The sequence below is a fragment of the Drosophila arizonae genome, chromosome 2 (genome assembly GCF_054131065.1).
Source record: "Drosophila arizonae isolate 15081-1271.41 chromosome 2, UAZ_ARI_1.0, whole genome shotgun sequence".
Taxonomy (NCBI): domain Eukaryota; kingdom Metazoa; phylum Arthropoda; class Insecta; order Diptera; family Drosophilidae; genus Drosophila; species Drosophila arizonae.
Genome location: NC_142922.1, coordinates 11,326,264 through 11,344,307, shown reverse-complemented (window position 1 = coordinate 11,344,307; position 18,044 = coordinate 11,326,264). Strand labels below are relative to the sequence as shown.

Below are 18,044 nucleotides of genomic sequence, written 5' to 3'. Positions count from 1 at the left end.
ACCGTGCTACGGCAGCGTAGTGCGGCTGCCATTAGTTTAGCCGTTGGTTACGCTGCCACCCCGCACCACTGCAGCACCGCACCCACGCCCAGCCCTTTGTATTGGCCACATTGCTGTTGTGGCTGGCATTTAATGCTTAACCCAGAGCTGGCAAGTTCAGCCGCTGGCTTTGTTTACGGCTGCCCTCAGCCGGCATCCATTTGCTCTTTTTGGCAAATAGTCGACTGGGCGCGTTGCCTGGATCGCGCATTAGATCACTCACTGACAGGGCGGCGTCTGGCATATGGCCGGGCTCATCAGCTAATGCTGCTGCTGTGGCTGCGGCTGCGGCTGCGGCTGCTGCCGTTGGCCTGACCTCGCCTTAAATACATCGAACCCAAGCCGGACCCAAGGCACGACCACCACTGCCACATGGAGCCACTCCTCTGCGCTGCATTATCAGCGCTCGGACCAAGCCCAAAATGATGGCCGTTGAGAAAAATGTCTTTGATAATTAAACGGGCCAACGTACCACTCACTCGCGCCGCCATCCCTCGGCCCGCTAGCTCCGCACTGGCCCACATGCCACAGGCCAGAGAGTCCGCATTCTAACGATGGCACTTTCACGAAAAGCGCAAGAACTTTATCTAGCATGCCGCAAGCCGCCTGCCGCATGCCGCATGCCGCATGCCACATGCCGCAAGCCGCTGGCCACGCGGCTGGCATAAAAAGTAGCAACTCCAAGCGACGACTGCCAGCCACTGAAGAGTGGCCAACTGGCCAAGGCGCATCATCTTAATAGAAATATGCGTGCTTAGTGTGTGTGTATGCGAGTGTGTGTGTGTGTGTGTGTGTGTGAGCTGCTGTGTTGTGCATATCAAAATCCATTAGTGGCTTTTGTAGAAATAATCAACAACGACACCAAAAACGAAAAAAAAAAAATCGCAAGCAGCAAGCGGCAAGCGGCAAGCAACAGACCATGCGGAATTTCCGCTGAGTAGAGTATCTTTCTTTTAGGAGTCGCGACGGTTTGAGTTTTTAGTGGTCATATCTATGCCCCGGCTAAGTGAACATTTGTAATGGTCACTCAGGCGGGCAGTGCGTCGTCTATCAGCAAACGCGTTTGTTACATTGTCCAAGCAAACTCACTGTGCATATGTGTGTGTCTGTGTGTGTGTGTGTGTGTGTGTGTGTGTGTGTGTGTGCATTTGTAGCTGTGTGTGTGTGTGCATTTGTAGCTTGTTATTTAGCCATTTTTATAAGGCACCACCACAGTAACAACAACAACAACAACATCATCATCATCATCATGGCTTTCGCATCTAATCATTTGTTTTCGTTGTTTATTTCAAACAGAGCGTATCGAGCGCATTTTGTAAAAATAATTACATTTGCGGTTATTTGACGGACGCATGTATAAATGTATATGTAGATATGTATGTGTGTGTGTGTGTCTGTGTGCAGCATTCATCTGCGCTGGTCAGTGCTCTGCACAGCTGTAGTTGCACTTGCAGTCGCTGTAAAAAATTGCATTTAATTATAAATTCTATAATGAGGCAGCGCAAATAATGTTCCTGCAATCAGTTTTTCTTTCATTTTCAGCCCCAGCCCCCCTTCGCCCTGCCCTAAGGCACATGCAGTCAGCGATTAAATTAATCAGCGTCATATGCTGGTGATTGACTTGTTGGCATGCAAATATACGTTTACATAGTCGCCCTATGCACTTGCATTATAAATCATATTTCTTATAAATAAAACTCTACATAATTTATGGCACTGACGGAAACAGCAACAACTGACGTCACAGGTGGAGCTTAATCTACCTATGAATACAAATAATTATATATATGTATATATACATATACGTTACAGGTCTCAATAAACCCTGTAAATGCCACTTTATAGATATGATATTCTATATAAATATCTTCGCATGCCGTTGACATAACAACTAACTCATTCGCTGCTTTGTTGTTGTTGTGCGACTAATTTTGTGTTGCCTCATAGATTTATGTCCGATTCGACCTTAACCAATTTATTATAGCATTTATAAGTGGCGACTTTTGTAGCCTTTTTTTACGATCCCACCACCAACTAAATAGCGTAGCTGCCCTGCCTAGCATACATATATAATTTATATATAGTATATCCACAAGTTGAACATGATGAATATAAAGATATTTGATTGCTCAGAATCAAAGGCAACAACACGATTGCCTCAGTCGCTTGCGTTGCCTATTTTATACTTATGTATGTCGTATTCCATGGCGTCTTTAGCACTGAACATATAAGCAACATTTGGCAAATTTTGGCAATTGTTCAAGGCTGACGCACATGTGGAGACAGCAGAGCCTAAAGATCGGACTGCCTTCCGCACAAATTACCTACAAATTGTTTACACGAAATGAAAGCAAATTTGTGGCGACATCGTCAAATTTCTCATGCCATACAAATGAAATATGAAATCGGGTTGGCTTTGCGACCCACTTGCATAGCCATGCTCATAATCAGAAGAAAGTTCTACCTGGAGCACGGCTTGGCCACTTGCTGCGGCTACCAAATCTGTTTCGATACACATAAGTTTGTTTGTTTGTTTTTGTTTGTTTATTTGCTTATCAGTGGTGCGGCGTCTCTAATTAATTTCATCTCTTTTTCTTCTTCTTCTTTTTTTTTTTTTTTTTGTCCACTCTCACACAAGTCGCCGTCGATGTTAGTCGAGAGATCCGGTCGTGGCGACTTTGCTGCCCACGTAGGCATAGCAAACTAATTAAGTCGCATATACAAAACACCAGCTTTTTTATCAAAGCGATATAATAAAATATATAAGAAAAAAACCAAACCAAACAGAGAGTAAAAACTCTGAAATAAACCCCTCTTTATCTACGAAAAACACACACAGACACAGACCCAAAAGTGTATTGTAGATAATCGACATAAGAGTGAAGAAAAAAAAAAGAACTGGAAACTGTTTATCAGCGCCTAATGAATGAAGCTTGGCCAGTGATAAGAGGGCCGAATGACTCTTTAAGCCACGCACGTGTGCTGCCAAAACCACAAAGCGAGGCAGAAACGTCTATAGATATGCATGCAAGTAATTTGTATACCCTATAAACTGGAAATGATACTGGTTAAGGTTATCTATGCTACTATTCATATACATAGATCTATAATATTACATAAAATATTAATAAAATGATAGTATTTAAATATAATTTTAAAAATATTAATATAGATAAAATATTGATCTATTAATATCTAAGAAATAAAATTGAACAAAGAAACAAACTGGAATAATTTAATTATAAATCTATTTTTCTCAATTTTAAATATTTATGGATTTTAAAAGAATTTATAAATTTATCTCATTATTTAATATTTTCTTATTTGAAAATTATTATTAATTAATATTCATTAAAAAATTTTATGAAAAGAAAACTAACTGGAACAATTTAATTATAAATCAATTTTTTTCAATTTGAACTATTTTTATTTTTTAATTATTGTAAAACATATTATTATAATATATTTATATTAATATTAATAAAACAAAATTCTAAAGTATATTAGAAAATATTTAAAAAGCAATATAGAGTATCTATGAAATCTATGCTCACAGCATTGGGTTTATCAGCTATTTTTTTCCGCCTCTCTTCTTTTTTAATAATTTTGTATAACAATTGCTGACGCTGCTTGAACGCCCATCAATCACAGCGCTCGAGTGTCTCACAAAAATATTTATAATAACTTGAAACGTTTATTTCTTTTTATTCGGTTTTATTATTATTTTTTTTTTTTTTTTTTTTTTTTTTTTTTTTTTGTTTTTGGCGCACTTGCGAGTAGCTTTCAGCGTTTTCAATTTCATTTAGAGGCCTTTAATTGCCGAAATCAATTCAAAATCCAGTTGAACGCGTTAAAAGCAGCCACAGCAGCCGGCAGCGAGAAAAAAAAACTGAAGCAAAAACAAAAGCAACAACTACAACAGCAACTACAGCAAGCCAAAAATTTTAATAATTATTAACAAGACAGTCAGTTCATTAGCGCCGCAGGCATACAAAATGAATACAAAAAAAAAAAAAATTAAACAAAAATAATATGAAAAAAAAAAAAAAAAAACAGCACACAAAAAATATGTGAAAAATTTTAATAAAAATACAAACAAATGTTGGGTAATTAAGACTTGTCTTCTGTATATGTAGATATTACGAGTACTCGATACATTGTTCGTGCGCCGAGAAACGAAAAGGCGTCTGGAAACTTGTTCTACAACTTGTTTTTACATACCGTCCATAGACTAGAATTGCACACGAACCAAGGGGATACGGGGAACCGGGGATCCGGAGATCCGGGGAGCTGTTAACAGGGGATGGATACGACGGGGCCAGCCCAACTCAGGCGATAATGTGTAGCCGCACCATATGCGATAATGTTGCGAGCACATGATATAATAAAATTGGAATGTGCTGCAATTGGTCGCACACACACACACACATATATATATATATATATATATATACTGAGATAGCACTTGTGTGTATAAATAACAAACTATTGGCTTGTATTACAGTTTATCAAGCCATGAGCATGGTTCAGCTCAGCTGAGATCGAGTCGGCTCGGCTCGACTCGGCTCGACTCAGTGGGTTCTGTTTGCGGGGCAACATACTTGGGCCGCAGTAAATTTCCATAAATTTACATGCAATAAATCAAAATGAAAATGTTTTTCTGCCAGCAGACGAACTGAGTGAGCTCTCTTATCTCCATTGACTGGCTGTCTAGGCCTGGGCTGCTGTGCGCTGAAGAAACTAAACACAGTGGGCTTATCAATTCAATGGCTGACAAAGTGCAATCAACTCTGCAACGCTGCGTTTCCTCGTAAGACCCAAACGCGATCATGATAATCATGCTGATGCTGATGATGATGGTGTTGGTGATGTTGATGATGTGCGTTGCTGTTGTCGATGACTAAGTTGTCAGTTGGACACCCCACGCAGTTGAAAGCCACAAGACTGGTCGTCTGTTTTATTATTTGGTTAAACAAAACACAGCCGGCAAAAATGGCAAATGCTGACGCCGATGAACTCATTCATTGCCTTCATTCATGCATTGGCTGCATATCGCCAAGAAGCAAGAACTGCGAACTGCGAACTGACAAGCTGACAAACTGAGCAACCGACCACAGACAACAGACAACAGAGAACAGAGAGCAGTGCCCAAAATGGCAGCCAGTTGGTATATTGACTGCCTGCTAAAATGCATTTAACATGCCTAATGGACTTCTGAGCTGGCCCAGAGCACAGGAACTGCTGGCGGAAAGGAAATGCAGCCGAGAACAGAGAGAACATCAAAGCAAAAGGGGCAATGCGTGCGGCTCATTCAGCTGTTTATTCACTGTCCTCTGCTCTTTTTGTCTCTCATTTTTTTCACGACTCGAACTGATGACTAATTCACACCGTTTGCTGATAAAGCACACAGTGCACAATGAGCAGACGTGTATCGAGTGTGAGTCCCTTGAGTCGGACGGAGAGACAAGAGACAGCATATGCTAATTCAACTATTTCATACATTTGGGGCAGCTTGACAATTACGTCATTGACAAAAAACATCATCATCATCATCGCGATCATGATCATTATCAATTGTCTCGGCTAGTCAAGAATTGTAAAATTTCGCCTTGCCTCTCATAGTGCACTTGGCAGACAGTCGAATCGCTTATGGCTTATGGCTTATGGCATATGGCATATGGCGCTACTGGCTTTCGGACAGTGCTGTTGATAGCACTTTTTCATAAAGTGCACGTTTAGGAAATTTCTTATACGCCACTATTTTGATTTTTATTTATTTCACTTTTTCATTTTTTCCCGTCTCTGTTTTTTTGCAACTACAACAAAAACATGGAAAAGCGACGACATGTGTTAATGTGAATGTGCATGCGCAACAGTAACAAATATTTTTGCTTATTTGGTCGAGCTTTACTTACGATTCGGAATTGTTTATAGCATTCTAGAATTCTAGCATTTGTATTCCCATGAGGGATAATCGATAGCACGTACCTGAAACGAATGAAAGAAAAATTTATTTATTTTGAAAATACTTTAAATACAAATAAAAACGAATTATTTTTTCAATTTAAATCAGCGGAAAATATAATATAAAATATTCCTGCTATAGATTTAGTGCAATAGTCAGCTCAATGCAATAAATCAGCAAATTAAAAGAAATATTAAACACTAATTGACTGCATATATATATTTGTAATCTATATTTAATAATCATTTTCAAAGGCAACATCTTCGCACATACTCGTGCCTTATCGATAGAGGCAGATCATGCAATAAAATTTGATGAAGGCGCCAGCACAAGGCATTAATCATCTATTCAGAGAGAGTGAGAGAGAGAGTGAGAGAGAGAGAGAGACACAGGGCAGTGTGAATGTGAACGTGTTCGATACCTTATCTATATCTATAAGCATGAGCAAATATGCATATATATATATATTTCTATTTGGTATATCGTCAATAATCAACAGCAGCTGATTCACACGTTCTTTCAGCAAAACAGGCAACAGCAAAATAAATTATATTAAAGACTAAATCAACAATAATTGAAAACGAAACTAGAAACAACAACAAGAACAACAACTACAGCAGCCAAACACGCAAGCGACAAAAACAAACTTAATTAAAAATCAAAAAATCAAAATTGTGGTGCACAAGTCAACAAACCACCCACACAGCTCACAGAGAGGGCAGTTAAATAAAAAAGCGAATGCACAAATTGAAAAAAAAAGACAAGAAGAAGAAAAAAACGAATTGCACTTCAGCGTACAATGGCCATAAATATGAAATCGTATGGTAAATTAATGCTATTATAGCGTCTAAAATACAACACAGGCTTCAAACTACTATGTAGAAGAAATATGTTTAGAAAACAGCAACAACAACAACAACAACAACTGCTACTACAACAACAACAAGAGGCAAAAAAGAGCCATATTTGAAGACCTTGTACGTGTGCTGCCTACACAACCAGTTCGCATTTTCAGTTGATTTCAATTTTGTGCCTAGCCCGGCCCGCTCCGGCCTGGTCTGGTCTGGCCGGCTCTGGCGACGTTTTGGTTTCTTGTCTATATGTATCTAAATTTGTATATATATATGTGTGCATATGGCGGCACTTGATTTGCATAACAAATGCTGCAGCAGCCACAGCAGTTGAAGCAGCCCAGTTTGCTGCAGCATATCAAAGGCAGCTAAAAATATTGCTTGCCAAAAAATTCACTTCAGATTCATCAAATGCGCACCCAAAAGTCAAAGCTCGTCGCGCTCAATTACCACAAATTTCACTCCATTAAGGCACACACCTCACACGCTCGCATAAAAATTAAATGTCTATCATTAAGAAATGCCCACCCGTCCCCTGCAGCCTACCACAGCTCAAGTCAAGCTCAGTCGCAGCTCGGTCCATTATCAATGAAATTCGCAATTTTCCACTTCCGGTTATTATGCAAAATTAATTGCAGTTAATTATGAGCGAAAATAATTGCCAGCAATTGAGCGCCTTGCGATTAGCTCACCTGACGCATCAAATAATTTAGATTTAAATAATATCCACTTTTGGTTTGTCACTTAAAAATTTGTATAAATAATAATTTAATTTCATAATGAAGCTCATTAAATATGCTAATTTACAGTCGAAATTTTTTGTAATTTGGCGCCGATCCGACCCCAACATGGCCCTCGATCACAGCTAGGGCACCTACACCAGAGACGTGTCAGTTATTGACAAATTGGCAAATAACTGCGCCGCGTATAGGGAATGCCCATATGGCACTACGTGTCCGACAGAACGGCCCTTATTTAGAGACTATATGTATATATATTTGAGTGTGGATGAGCATTAGTCAGCGTTTGAGCTTGATTGCGTAGCACGGTTGTTGTGATTGTTTGCATTTTCAAATTTACCTGTATATATACACCTATATACAGCAATATGGACATAAACAAATTACGCTGTAAACAATGCGCAAGCCGACAGGTGGAGCTAGTGGGGCCAGCGGGGCTAGTTGGGGGCTGTGTGCATACAGATATCGGAGGTATGGCAAATATGCATAATAGCTTGGCAAAAGGTTAATTATTCAGGCAGGGTGTTTTTTTACAATACGATTTTCCACATGGACTGAGTTAGCTTCGTTCGTCAGTCCCCACATTTCGTCAATCATTTTTGTGTGGTTGTCTTTGTGGTGGTGGTGGTGGTGGTGGTTGCGCTTTAGTTGTGCATGAAAATCGTGTTTGTAGTTTTTATTATTTTGTTTTTTGTTTTTTTGTTTAACATTTTCACTGCATTTTACAGCCAAACAAATTTTTTGACAAGCAACTGACAGAAATTGACAAGCGCACGAGCAATGGTCCGTCAAATGTATGGGGAGCAGAGCCAGCAGAGTGGGGAGAGAAGCCGCAGAGCAGAGCAGATCAGGGCTGAGCAGCACAGCAGAACTGTACAGTAATGTGAAAGATGATTCCAGCTGTGAAAAGGTCAACATAGAGAGACCCAGGCATTTAGCCAGCCAGACATGCTGTGTGGCTGTCCGTCCCTCCGTCCCTCCATCTGTCCATCTGTCCATCTGTCCATCTGTCAGTCTGTCGTGTGTCGTGCAGAGCTATTGCTGTTATGCTAGTTGCCTCACTTTCCAATGGCTAAAAGAAAAGAAAAGTGCGGCCTGAGAACCGATCAGGGCATTTCTCCCAGCCATCAAACGAGACTCGCTCCGCAGACGAGCTAATATTGACAAATTAAATGCAGTCTAATGTGTGTTTAATGAGTGCGCTCAGTTTATTGGTTTGAGTGTTTTCAGCTTCGTTTCTATAAGCGAAAGCCCCCCGCCGTGATTCATATATATGTATGTTCATATACATACATACATATAAACATCTGTAGCTTTGACTGCTTCAAAAAATTTCGCTTGCATCATTTTCACATGTTAATTAGTTTTGTTTTTTTTTTTTTTTTTTTTAGCATTAGTTGTTGACTTTTTGTTTCCCAAGCTGAAAACTATTTATCTAGCGTCGACATATGGAAAATTGCTGTAAAGAGTTTAACAAATATGTACAACTATTTGAGCAACTCTGAGGTGATAAAAAGAAAAATAGATCTAGAGTTCATTTCAAATATTATTCATATTAGTAAAACAAAAATCACTCAAAATATTTTTACGGGTAATACAATATATAGTTGTTTTTAAATCAATACTAAAAATATATTTTTTTAATTTTATAAATTTTATATAAGTTCAATATAAATCATTTATCATTTTTAGAAATATTTAATACATAAATTAATTTTAGTAGTGATTTAAAAATAAAAATAGAAACATATAGATTAATAAATGTGAGTATAAAGTAATCAGAAAAAAATGTATGTAGCTATATTATATTTATTATTATTATTCTTATAACTAGTACTTTAGTTTTTTAATATTTACATACATATATTTATTTTAAAATCTAAACGAAAATTTTTACCTATTTTAAAATACTAAATTAAATAAATAAATAAATAATTTCAATTTAAATTGAACTGACCAATGATTTATTTTTAGTGTAGATTTAATATACAAATTAATTTTGAGTATTACATAAAAAAACAAAGAAATACAATAAAAATATAAGTTCTATTATGCAAATGTATAATTTATGTATAGATTTAATTAAAAAAAAAATAAATGTATTCATAATTTTAGTATACATTTAAAGGAAATTAATCATTTTTTGTATATATACAATAAATTTATTTTAAAACAAATCTAAATAAACAAAAAAAAAATATAACCATACAAAATATTGATTTATAGATTTTACTCATGTTTATATATAGACTGGTAATCAAAATCAACTTGGGATCCGGCTTAACAAAAAGTGGTTTTACCTTCATATATACTAGTTCTCATATAACATATTATATTATATTCTTTTGTCTAGCAAACTTTTGAGTAAACACCGTTTTTTTTTTGCCCTTTAAATAAATGTTTCTTAAATAAATATTTATTATATTATACTATATTTCTAATAAGTGTCATCTTTCATAATTTCAAAGTACATTCTTGAGTAATTTCTAACCAGATGTTGACAAAGTTTCAACACTCAACGGGTGTTATTAGGAGAAAATCCCGCTGCACCAATGCATCTGCTTGCAATTTGAGGCAACATATGTGCCTAGGCCTAGGCCTGGGCCCTGGAGCATAAAAAATATTAAGAAAACACAAAACTACATATGAGCAACGCATCAGAACCAACACAAACACACACACACACACACACATGTGTGTGTGAGTGTATATGTGTGTGTGTGTTAAAACTGGCAGCCAAAGGCAAGGCAATTCAAAAGTCATTGAGGCGCAAAAGTCAAGCATAAATATTTCAAATAATGTTTGTTGGCCCCGGCCAGAGCTCCACACAACGCCACCGGGCACTAGCAATAGCTCTGGCTATGGCAATCGGCTATAGCACTAAGCATTGGGTCTCGGGTCTCGGGTCTGGGATCTGTTGTGTTCTCAGTGCTCAGTGCTCTGCGCTCAGCGCTCAGGGCAGGCAACGTTGTGTGGCATAATTTGGTGAGAGTTCGAGTTCAACATCTGAAAAACAGCAACAACAACAACAGAAACAACAACACGAGCACATTAACTCGAAATAAGAACAACACACGAATCTCGGAGCGGAGAAGAGCGCAGAGGCGAACATTCGTTTCGTTCGCTCACTGGAGGCAGCGCTGTAATAGTCGACGACGACGACGACGACGACGACGACGTCGGCGATGACCTCAGTTAAAAATAAATAATACTTTACATTGTTTGGAATTAGTTGCTGTTTTTGGTTAGAATATTGTTGCATCCATCTCCTTCTGTGTAGCTGTGTTGCTTGTTTAGGTTGTAAGTTCAGGGTGGCGCTCAGTGTCGCCTCTCTCGTTGATGACGATCACAACAACAGCAACAACAACCAAGACTGAGAACAACAACGATGTCGACGTCGACAACGACTTCGACTATGGCATACAAATCATTTTGTCAACTCAACTTGTTCTGGCAGCTGTGTAGGGTATTTATGTAAATTCTTGTACGACATTTATCACAGACGAAATTGATGAACCTGCCCATGATATATGCTCATGCAGACTTAGGGGAGCTCCACAGCAGACAGATCGAAAGAAAGAGATTTGATAAAAACATCTGTAGCAATTCCAGTTAAATTCTCAATATCTTTCTCAATTTTGCATTTCTCTTAATTGGAAAATTTAATGGGATAGAATAAAGTAACTGATTAGATATATGATATATGATATTAGATATATGATATATGATAAACATTTTAGCTAAATAATTTGGAAGATTTAAAGAACATCTCTAGCAGTTCTAGATAAATTCTCAATATATTTCAAAATTATTAAATTTGGATTAAATTTATAGATATTTCACCAAATCTTTGATTCCATTACAATTGAATTAACAATTTTCTATATAACTATACATTCTATAGGGCCACAATGGAATTAAAGCCAATAAGTAAACGAAATCGAACAAAAGCTGACTCAAGGATTCCGCTAATAGCACTTGGGCCCTACTTCAGGTGCTCCCTTATCAGCTGTGTCTCATTTTTCGGAATCGGGGCAAACAGTAATATAAGCGCAAACCATGTTGTTTCAGTTTTATTTACCCCGAGTTTGCCGTTAAATTAAACAGCTCGCACGCACAAGTGTTTTTTTATAGCATTATATACACAAATACACATATACACATACACATCTATAGAGATATATAAGCATATGTGGAATATAAACAAAAAGGTAAAAAACAAAACCAGTTTATATGACGGTGGTGTATGTAATGCGCAAGCCACTCCAAATACATACATATACATATATACATATATAAATTGTATTCTATGGCTACGAATCGAATAAAGAAATCGAACTGAACTCCCTTGCGCTTTACAAAAAGGGGATGACGCATGCATAATACAATAATACCGGAAATGTATCGATGCAAATCAGAGAGCCGCTGCTCATTAATGTATTGTGTTCACTATATCATCAACAAAGCAGAAAACATCGCAGAGCTCCAAGCAGCGGCCACAACTCAATTATAAAGTTGAGAAAATAAACAAAATAATAAACCCTTATCTCGATATTATAATTCTATGTGCATAACTACAGCAGACACTCGAAATCTTTGCAAGTTTTCTAGAAAATCTTTTCATTAAATACTTGAGCAGAATCTTGATTTATTCTTATGAGGCTTACGCTAAACGCGTTAGCGAGTCTTTACCGTACCTAAAAGATCAAAACCCAGTGATTTATGTGACTGTGATGTGAGATGCCGAAACTGTCCCCTTCCATAGCACAAAAATCGCTGTCAGATAAAGTCTCAGTTAGCTGTCTCAAGTGCCGATTCGGATCGCTCTGATGAAACCAGCAGACTGAAGTAGTAGATAGATAATGCATGCGACTAACTAGCTGTTTAACACATGTGTGTACTGTATATAATATATAGGTTATCACTATATCATTTTGGAGTCGCTCGAGCAGCCAAGACGAGCCACCGCTACCACCACTCAGCGAGCTGACAAGATAAAGCGGCCTAGCCGAGACTAAAAAGGAGAGACAACCACAAGCCCAAACCCAAACCCAAAACCCAAAACCCAGACGCAAGCCAAGGCACAGGCACAGCCAATTGCGATAGTGTTGTGTGTGTGTGTGTGTGTGTGTGTGTGTGTGGCATATGCCGGTTTGAGTAGAGTCTGTTTTTGTTTATACCCTGTGGCTATTGAAGATGAGGGTATATATAGATAAACAGATTGAAAGCAAAGATAAGAATAAACAGACTTATTTCAAATACATTTTGCACAGAGAAAAATAATATTTCACATAGAAACCAAAGATAAGAATAATCTGAGTAGTTTCTTACGCCTTTTATCACAATATGAAAGAAACCCAAGTATTTTGCACATTCATTAAAACTCTCAGAATGAAAATGGAGTGCATATATGCCATATATATTAAACATATTTGAAACTTATGTGAAGCTGATTATATATGAATGTATGTATGTATATATTTTTTGATAGATTAGACGATTAGCAGCAAAAAATGCCAAGTACAATTTGAAGGAAACATAGATTAAGAATAATAAAAATAAATACAAATTTTATTACTGTTCCAGTACTATTAAATTCCTATATATGAATTTATACATATTATTTTTTAAGTATATATAAATACAATACAATTTTATCTCAAATAAATTCTAAGGCAAAGAACTAAAACTATTACTAAATAGAGGGTATCTTGCAGTCAGGCACTCCGCTAACGCAGCATTCTGGCTTGTTATTTATTTATTTCCTTTGGCTGTTAATTTTTGTTTTTGGAGTGAAAGTAACTGCAAACATAGCGACAGCAACTAAATGTCTTCTAACATGTTCTCTGTTCTAGGAAATGTCGCTTGCATTAACTTTGCCATCTTCAGCTGCTGCTGCTGTTGTCGTTGTTGTTGTTGTTGTTTGTGACTCTGCTGCTGGTGCTGCCGCTGCCGCTGCTGCACAGAGATAAGCTAATGTTTGCCCGCCGCCAATGATAAGCGGCCTATGGCCTAAACTAACTTTTACACGTACCTTTTAGACGCGCTTGCAGCTGTTTCGGTGCAAGAGAGCTGGGGGGAAAAAGCACAGTTAGCAAGAGAGAAGACAATGGCTTTTCGCTTTTCTGCTTTTCACATACACACACACGCGCGCACAAATACACTCTTTTCTCTTAATTTTGTATATTTCTCTCACAAATCTGAAATGATTTTTGCAATTTCAATTAATTTTACTCCTTCAATTTTTCCAATTCAATTTCAAACACTTTTCACACTACGCACAATTACTTTGTTGTTTTGCGCTCGTTTTCGACATAACAATTTCAATTTCGATTTCGATTTCGATTACAATTTCAACATGTTTTTATTTTCTTTTGGGGGGCTTATGCGAGAATTTTGTAATCTAAAACAAAAACAAACGCTGCTCTCGCACTTTTCTTTCTCTCTCTCTCTCTCTCTCTCACTTTTACACGCGCGCACACACTCACACACTTGCAACGGAACCGAAACGAACCGAATAGCTCAGAAAACAGATTTTTACGCACTATTTAGCTTTATATTTTACTGTAATTTTTCCTCGCTTGTTTTTAATACGTTTGTGTGAATATGTATGTAGGTGTGTGTATGTAGCTGGTTTACATGAAAGGGGTTGGGGCGGTAAGGCGGGCCGGGGCTGGGCTGTGCGAAATTGAAGCCGAAAAAAAATACTACCCGACTTCGCCGCGTCTTGACAATCGAAGCGTTTGTTTTGTTTGCAACTGCAATTTCCGCGCTCGTTTCTTTTTGTTTATACTAAAAGCGATTTGGTTGTTGTTGTTGTTGTTGCTTTTGTTGTTGTTGTTGTTGCTGCAGCAAAACAAACGTTTTCTTTCTTAATAAACTTTTACGCTGCGCTATCGTTTCGTGTGTTTCTTGTTTATCGTATTTTCTTCGGTTTGTTTTGTAATTTCGTTCACGTTCTTGTCCACGGCCTCTCTGCGTTTGTGTATTATGGGCCGTCCGTATGAATCTGTCTGTCTCACGCTGCGCGCCGCTCATTCATAAATCGTGGACCCGTTTGAATCAGCGACAATAATTAATCTCTCGACCCGTCTGCACGTCTGACCAGTTTGGCAAGCGGTTGCCGACTAACGGTTGCAACCAATCGGCAACGGCACCACGATCGTTTCGTGTTGCCTTCGAACATGTTCCAGTCGCTGTAAGTGCAACCTCTGCTAAAGTTAACAGCGGTGCGTTATGCTGTAAGCTGTTTACTCTTTGCAACTAACGGGAATTTTATTAGGAATTGAAACTAATGAAAATGGATTTTCTTTTCTCTACATTCTATATATTCACAATATTTGTTATGCTTTCCATAAATTGCGTACTACAAACGTAAAATAATATAAATGCTTAGGTCTTCCACTTAAAAGAACTCAATTTCATCTGTGCAGCTTATCTGAAATGACTGCACAGCTACATTGTGAACGTATTTAGCTTAAATATTTATATCAAGTAATTCTGTGTATAATAATAAACATTCATTTAACTCAATCTAAGTTCACTTCTTTACTTATAAATACGTTTAACATAACATTAACAGAGCGAACAGCGCTTAACCGATTCGATGAGCGAACTTGTTGGCTGTGGAACCAGTGAGTGAAGGCGCGCGCTTTGCAGCATTTGAAGCATCGACGGTTGAGAGAACTTTTCATCATTGAAAGTAAAACCGAAATGGAGAATAATCTTCCCACCTGCTGTGTTTCGTTCTGTGTGTAAATTTACACACTTTCCAATGTTAACAAGCGGCGATAAAGCAACATGGAGCGACTCGACTCGACTCGACTCAGCCAACATTGTTAGCGACCTGCGTTTTATGGGGCACACAGCTGGCCGCAAGGCAACTGTTGCAGCTCTTGTTGCAGCATCCGAGAGTTTATCGTCGTCTTAAATCATTAGTTCTTATCAGAGCGCGTCGCCTATCTGGCCAGTTTTATGACCCGGGGCTTTTCCTGCCATTGTCGAAGTGTCAATTTCCAAGAACGCGTCTTAACACTTTCATTGTCTTAATTAGATTAGCGCTCAGTGTATCTTGGGGCTTAGTGTTTCATTTGTTTTGCTCGACGAGCGCAGCAACCTTTGATATCCAAGTCGTGGCGTATCTTCAATCCAAATTTTAGCCCCATTCCATATTCACAACGTAACAGAGCAGTAGGCACTACATACTTTTTTCTACTCTTGACAATTTTTTGGTTTTTTGTTTTTGTGGGGAAAAGTTAATAAAATCGTTGGCAATAGAATGTCGTGGATATTGCGCGTGATCAAGAAATGCTTCGGTAGCAAGAAGCTGCATGTGACTTTCTCTGCAAGGACTTTAAGAAAGGAACGGGAGCGTATGATGCTCAACATGGCCTCGCCCATTCCATTTCAGAATTTCCTAAACGAGGTGCGTTTGACTGCATTGGATGAGCAGGGCGTCGATCGTATGACCCTAAAGGAGTCGGCCTCGATGCGCAAGTCGGCCATACGGCTGTGGGGCAAGCTAACCGAAGAACAGAAAAATAAGTATCGCGAGATAGCCGTCAACTCGAACATTACTCGCCTCTCCCTGGCGAAGCTTATGGAGTCGAAGAGTAATCTCCACTTGCCCCATAAAATCAGCTATGTAAGGCGAATACCATCGCGGCCGCTTGTAGCAATTAGTTCGATAGGCAGCTTCAAAAGGAAACCAAGATACAGCCGGGCACCTGCCCGGCTTTGCTCGATCGTTGGCAAACGGAAAGTGTGCAGTGTGCATGGCGTCAAGAAGCCGAAAAAGCCCAAAAAGATCGCTAAGCCGCTGAGCAAATGCTCGAAGAAATCGATACGCAAATGCACTTCTTCGATTTCGATTGCTATGAATCAGACTCCGCCACCAAAGCCATCGCTAACGCTTACGAAATTGGGCAAACGTCGATACAGCAAGACTGATCTGAGCGATGCAGGCTACAACAAAACTCAAAACTCAAATTTACCTGGACACATACCTCCGCAATTGGCCAATCATACGGAACTGCTTGCGCTGGCTGAAAGCACGGCCACAGAGTTGCGTCCGCTGCATGAGGAGCCCAAGCGCAGACGTCGACTATAAGGTGTTGGTATCAGTTGAGTCCTAATTACCCTTTGGATCGTTATCAAAATTAAATGATTATCAGATTGACATTGAACCAAGTGTTCACAAAAATATATAGTTATTATCAACCAAAAGAAATTGTGCTTCACTTGCAGTTCATTCACACAGATCCAACTCCCAAAACTATTCATCAGGATTAGCCGTGTCAGTCGCGCTTCCTTCTCGTCTGCTCTCAGCTGGGAATTATTTAGTTTTCAGTTTGTTTTGTTTTTTTTTTTTTATGTGTTTTTTGGTCGTGGTGTGTGCTAAGCGGCGGCCACATCCTTATCAAAGGTGCGCATCAACGTCACAGAGATCCCCAACTCGAAACCAGCTACGTGCCTGCGTTCAGTCTTTGAAATCGAAACCTCTGACGATCCATTGTGTTGAAATCTAAGCGAGACCCGCGCTGCATGTTGATCGATCGCGTTTTTTCTCTTTTCCTTTTCTCTCGTCTCATTTTATTTCCAATGAAAAGCGAAGCCAGCACGAGAAACCAAAACAAAAAGATGCTACGCTGATATATTTTCGAGCATATTTTGAATAGTTTTCAATGCCAATGACAGCAGCGCTCATTGGCCGCGAGTGCCATACAAAAATATGCAAGATCTTTAATCTTGTTTTTTGTTTTTCTTCCAGCTTAGGCATAGAGAATGCATTTTAAAAAGCATTTCAAAAACATTTATAATAAAGTAATATAAACAGCGTGTGTACAGAATGTGCGTTGAATAAATATCGAAATACTATAAAATGCGTAGTCTGTTATTTTTTTTTTGTATAGTCTTTATATGTTTTCATTTATTTGGGATAGTATTACATTCTGACAAATATTGCCATATACGCTTAGCATCATATTTATAAAAAACTTTTCTTGAAGCTAAACATAATATAGATTTGGCTTTATTTGTTATCAATTAAAAATTTGAAACATGATCCAACAATATTAAAATCATCTTGTAATAGGCGCCGAGTCAGCAGAGCATCACTTGAAGTAACATTGATGTTAAGGCTGATAAACGCATATAAAGCATATAATACACACCTTTAGAGCGGAAAATATCGATGGTTTACTAAGTTTTCGACATTGCCAGATAATTGAGGAAATATTATTTCCCATATTTAAAAGCCGAATTTCTATGACTTCTATAACTATGACTTCAAATTGCTAAATGCTGTTTAGTTTCCAAGAAAGTTTGTGGTATTGGCATCTGAAGGGGTATTAGACAACCAAGATCATCTTTTACGGAAGAGCTGCACAAATATCACCTGAAAGACCTTATGAAGGCCTCGTAACGTTCATTCATAGTCAGAAGCTATCT

At 38.3% G+C, this 18,044-nt stretch overlaps 2 protein-coding genes across 7 annotated transcripts in view; one reads left to right on the top strand and one right to left on the bottom strand.

The window, feature by feature from the left end:
• The window catches only part of cv-c (RhoGTPase activating protein), a 100,586-nt gene extending 85,846 nt beyond the window's left edge, over positions 1–14,740 (bottom strand). For 4 of the 6 annotated variants that reach the window (XM_089462690.1, XM_018007526.2, XM_089462693.1 and 1 more), the window contains exon 1: positions 13,630–14,740. The gene's annotated coding sequence lies outside the window, so the exon portion shown is untranslated. Of the gene's footprint in view, positions 1–5,954; positions 6,028–13,629 lie in introns of all 6 variants that reach the window. The other 2 variants (XM_089462689.1, XM_089462692.1) reach the window with 1 other exon arrangement.
• A 1,003-nt stretch (positions 14,741–15,743) lies between these two features.
• On the top strand, positions 15,744–16,824 carry LOC149270302 (uncharacterized). The gene has a single exon (XM_089476489.1). It carries the CDS (start codon positions 15,874–15,876, stop codon positions 16,702–16,704), a length of 831 nt encoding a protein of 276 aa, XP_089332615.1. The 5' UTR covers positions 15,744–15,873; the 3' UTR covers positions 16,705–16,824.
• The last annotated feature ends 1,220 nt before the right edge of the window (positions 16,825–18,044 follow it).